The 5,356-nt window shown below is 41.7% G+C and overlaps 1 protein-coding gene across 1 annotated transcript; it reads left to right on the forward strand.

The window, feature by feature from the left end:
* The first annotated feature begins 4,020 nt into the window (after positions 1 to 4,020).
* Positions 4,021 to 4,440, forward strand: LOC149159377 (uncharacterized). Its single transcript, XM_089434281.1, has one exon. It carries the CDS (start codon positions 4,021 to 4,023, stop codon positions 4,438 to 4,440), a length of 420 nt encoding a protein of 139 aa, XP_089290407.1.
* The last annotated feature ends 916 nt before the right edge of the window (positions 4,441 to 5,356 follow it).

The raw sequence follows: 5,356 nt of genomic DNA on the forward strand, positions 1-5,356 counted from the left end.
AATAGTCCAATTCACAACTGAAGATGTGTCACAAATATGAGGGGGCATCTCCTCCAAATCACAAAAGTGCTCCAGGTTAAAATCTAGCATTATTGGAAGCTTAATGCTCGATTGGGTGTTATTGAACCCAGACATTTTTCAAATCTTCACTAAAAGCTTAAAGATAGCTTCTCTAAGTTCTACATGACTTTACTATGCTCTTGAAGTGGGGGCACATGCAGCCTCTCCAAGTGAATGGTCTTAAACTAAGTGAATATAAAGCCGATAGATCATTCAGTGTGGATCTCTTTAACCATTAATTGAATACTATGTCTCTCTTGAACCCATAATTGAATACTATTAGGACTTTCAAATTTTTCATGGAACTCAAAAATGTTGGAAGAAAGTATTTGCTCCCTGTAATGCCCTAGGAAGGATGTAATATTTAAAATTACTATGGTTAAATTGAATATGACATTATTAAGTGTTTTGGGAATTTAACAGCATTATTATTATTACTATTATTATTATTATTTTTTATAATGAGAAAATGGTCTCTTAAAAATGCTGGCAACTTCTGAGGGGGAAGTTGGAGAAAAACAGTTGCATGAACTGCAACCCTAACCACCTCCCCTAACCGGGAAGGTTTCCTGGGGGAAAGGGGAGGAAGAGGTTAGTCTGCGCTGTAGGGACAGGCAGTAAAGGCGAGGAAAAAGAAAAGAAAAGACAGAGGTATTCTGGTGGCTAAGTCTGGTAATGACCAGATAGCCCGCTCGCTGTTTTGAGCAACTTGCTGAGGGCTGTGGTTCAGCAAGAGCTGGGGGGGAGATTCTGGTCTCGAAAGACGAATCTCAAGGTTGGGAGGTGAATCATAAGCGGAGGAACGGAGGGGTCCAGCTTCTGGAGCATTCGTAAGTTACAAGCATTACAGGTAAGTGGAAAAAGAATATACCCTTAATCATGCTGCATGTGGTTTGTGTAGGAAAAGAGACATATAGAATTATTTCACTGTACACTATTATGGAAACTGTATTGAAATATCTGCACAGTAATTTTATGTGATGTAAATTGTATTGAACTATCTTCACAGTAAGTTATATGTGATGGGAACTGTATTGAAATGTCTTTACTATGAGTCCTACGTGATGAAAGATCTTCACTGTAAAATTTATGTTATGGAAATTGTATTGAAAGTATCTTCTTTGCTGATTCTATAATATGAAGCGGTAAGTTCTTAAGAGGTTCAATAAAACGTAACCTGTTAGACATCTAGAGAAATCCCCTGTAGAGCGACATAAGAAAGCATAGCAATGAGGGATACCTGAAACCCTATGGGTGGGTGGTGTTGTAAAAACAGTAAGGCGGTCCGTTAGATGTTGGACTAATGCACACATGAGCGGCTATACATGAGGGTATCATCCTGCAATTATAACAAAGACCCTCCTGGCATTTACAAGATACATTGCTCGGGAAACAGACAAGATTTAGTGTTGAAATTAGGGAACGGGGAAGTAAGAAAAGTTACCCCAAACCTCAATGCTGTGGGACGAGGGTGAAACAACAATAACCTTAGTTATAGTTCATCGGATAGTCCAGACATGAAGTAGAATCTTCTGCTCCGAGAAGCGGACATTCCTGTGAGGAAGCGGCGAGGGTTAGCTTGGAGAGACCACCTGAAGGGTTTAGCTACAGGAAGAGTAATGGAAACCTCAAGGCATTGGTCACGAAAGCGCCAGACAGACAGAGAAAACCCCGAAAGAGGATTTTATGATTGACTAGAGACAATGTCTCAATCGTGTAGCACTGAGATGAAGCTCGGGTCTTGACCGAGGACAATCCTCTTCTCAATATACATATAAAACAAACAACTAAGGACATTCAACTGTGAATGGACATTTATACCATAAATCGACATTTGTAATGTACAATAGCATTTATACGATAATTATGCAATTGTCAGAAAAACACGACAGACTGTAGAGCACAAAATCAGACAGAATTTCCTGCTAACAGCACGATCATAACATTCCTGGGAAACGAAGTTAACTCATTTCCATTGCTACGTTAAAAAATACGGCAATAACAGTAACAACTGAGTAACAGGAACAGAACATAAACCATGAAAGAAACATATGGTGATAATGATAAGATCCATCCCATGAGATTAATAAATATAGCTAGTTGAGCCCCATCAATTGATAACAGTAAATCCTGTAAATCGTTGAACAGTAGAACCAAATATACAACATATTAAGAGGCCGCCCAGAAACTCTGAAAAGGAGCTTACTGGTATCGGTAGAAAATTTACATATTTGCCCAAATGGCTCATCAAACAAAATGAGGAATTCAACAGCCATTTATTCCCTAAGATTCTGATACATGATAATAAATTACACATAGTAGACAGTCTCAACAGGAATACGCCGAGACCCAAACTGGGTCACTCCAGTGGGTCATGCGAGCCACGGAAATCTGAGTATCAAAGCAAAGACCCAGACTTAGCCAGCCTATGAACTCTTAACAAGCAAAAAGCTTCAACAAGCAAACAATTTTTGTTGCATACCGGAGATTTCAGGGCAGGCAGTGAGGCCGAAGAATGCTTCACCATCCAGCATCGACTGCCAACAGTACTGGCCGGAGATACCTGTGAAACATGGCCATAGGTTAAGCTGTGATTAGTATGCATGAACCAGTGATCACCTTTGAATGAAATAGAGTAAGTTGCATTAGGAAACCCTCTTACTATACCTGGTATTGCAGCTCGATGACCAAGCGAAGCTTCAGAATCCTCCCATGCTCCCTCACCTCAGCAAAACAAAACTCTGGAACAGAACAGAACAAGTCTGTAGACGAAACGGGGAAAGGAGCAACTCTCCAGAGTCTTCCACATGAAAATGAGACTGGTTGTTGGCACGAGGGTAGGGTAAACCGATAGATCCACATCACAGCCATTGGATCGACGTCCAAGCCGCATAGTCGTAGATGCTAGGATGATCTCGAGGAGATAGTTGTTTTCTGCCCACGCCATGTGCCAGGCGGGATAGACAGTAAATGCACACAAACCATACAACCGGATTAATCAATTATGCAATGACAATCTGAGGACATCTGTCGAATATACACAAATGGACGATTGAGATTCATGGCAATCTCCTGTAGGTCTGGTTGATCAGATAACCCTGTGTGGGAGGCGATACGGTCTTTACACATCAGCCAAATGAAATTAAACCATGGGACTGAATTCGAGGGTGTAGATATATGAGAGTAGGTAGCATGACAACCCTTATAAATGTCAAGTTACCGTAGAATAAATTGTTGTTAGGTGGGTCTGGCAGACATTATATATAAAACAATATTAAAAAAAAAACATTTCGGGACCCATGACAAGTGGTATCAGAGCCTAGTTACAAAACTGAGGCCTCTGGGAATGGGAAGTGAGTCAAAAAAAAAAAACTGATACATACAATTTTATTTTATTGTGCAATTCACGGAATGCAGTTGGTGTGCTAATTTTTGTTTCTTTCTTGTTGTCATCTTATCAATGTTAAGGACAAAACCAGGAACCGGAAGACTCACAACATGAGAAGAGCGGACAGTGCTTCCCGCAGGTATGCAATGGGCCAGGGACCTGTACCTGGACCTGAGAGCAACCCTGAGTTATGGGTACAACTCGGTGAGGAGGCTTGAAATACAAACATGGCTATTTTGGAGACGGTGCAGGAATTGAAAAACGAAATGGCCAGGTTACGGGAAGATAATGCACGACTAACAATGGAACAAGAAAGAATTCTAAAAAGTTTATCTGACAAACACAACCAACCACCAACTAATCCTAGTATAGAGCAGCAGAGGATGTCGAAAGAACGAGACCATCATATGGATCCTGAAAGGTCGGAAGAGAGGGAGGAACGATCTGATAATGCATCTGAACAGCAGACTTCAAAAAGGCAACGGATAGAGTTGCAAAGAGAGTTTCGTAAGATTAAACCGCCACACTTTGATGGGAAATAGGAAGAAGCAGCTGAAGCATGGTTAATTAATATGAACAAATATTTTCAGATATACAAGTACGATCATAACCTTAAGGCTCGGCTGGCCATTTTCCAACTACAGGGAAAAGCTACCCTGTGGTGGGAGGAATTTAAGATTGTGAAAGGAGCGACCGAGCAGACCATAACTTGGGAAAATTTCCAAAGGTACTTCAAAGAAAGATATCTGACCAAGCGCTTCTACAATGAAAAGGCAAGAGAGTTCCATGACTTGCAGTTGGGACAACAAACCATGGACGAGTTTATTACCCGTTTTACTTCCTTGCTTTGTTATGTGCCGTATATTAGAGAGGAGAAGGCTAAGGTGCAAAGGTTTGTTAGCAGTTTGCCGTTGTATATGCGGGAAAGGATTGAGTTTGACAATCCGAAGATGATGGACGAGGCTATTCGTAAAGCCAGAATCTGCTACTAGCAGAACAAATAGAAAGGAGAAGCTTCTAGCAGGAGATGGAATGAAAAAAGAGGCCATAAGCCAGCCGGAAACAACAAAGGGAATCGCAGTGGTGGAAGCAAGGGAAACGGTAAGGGACAGAACAATAGAATGGAACCGAGAAGTTCATCCAAATTCAAGCTAGCCAGTGAGTCTAGAGTGAGCGAGCAGTCTACAAGATTGGACAGTGAAGGGGCAGTGAGGCCCCCAGTACAATGTTGGGGCTGTGGAGGGCCTCATTACGTCAAAAACTATCTGCAGCGTAAGGGGACCGAACAGTTATCCCAAATCCATGAAGAATCGACAATCGGCGATGTAGGACGAAGCGTACCAAGGATTAATGCGGCCCTGGATGATCGCCAGGCGGAGTACCAGCTGACCATGGTCGAATTTGAAGGTAAAATCTCAGACCTTACTGTAGCTGTTTTAATTGACCTTGTGGCCACCCTAAGCTACATTAGTCCAAAGATAGTGGAACATTGTAAATTGCAATCTGTTAAATTCAAAAATCCATGGCTAGTACAACTGGCTACAGGGGCCAAGAGGCGAGTATTGGCAAAAGTCAATGACTGCTCTTTCACAATAGCAGGACAGCCAGTAATGGCTGATCTAAATGTGCTTCCCCTTGGCTCATATGACATTCTGATCGGTATGGACGGGTTAGAAAAGCACTGGTCATTGGTTGACTGCAAGACAAAGATTATTTACTATCGGGATGAACATGGAGTTAGGCAAGAGATGCAAGGAATTAAGCGACCAGCGCAGGTTCGACCAATAACTACATCCCAGCTAGCAAAATGCATCAGAAAGGGGTGTCAGATTTATGCCATCCAAGTGGGCTATGCTGATTCAAAGGATAAAACAACCACACTAGATAACATCCCTGTAATACAAGAAT

The sequence above is a fragment of the Pinus tabuliformis genome, chromosome 5_2, assembly GCF_031772625.1.
Source record: "Pinus tabuliformis cultivar Carrire ecotype Pingquan chromosome 5_2, CPIR1, whole genome shotgun sequence".
Classification (NCBI taxonomy): domain Eukaryota; kingdom Viridiplantae; phylum Streptophyta; class Pinopsida; order Pinales; family Pinaceae; genus Pinus; species Pinus tabuliformis.

Coding starts and splice junctions, on each gene's coding strand:
- LOC149159377 (XM_089434281.1), top strand. CDS start 4,021: ATGAACAAATATTTTCAGATATACAAGTACGATCATAACCTTAAGGCT.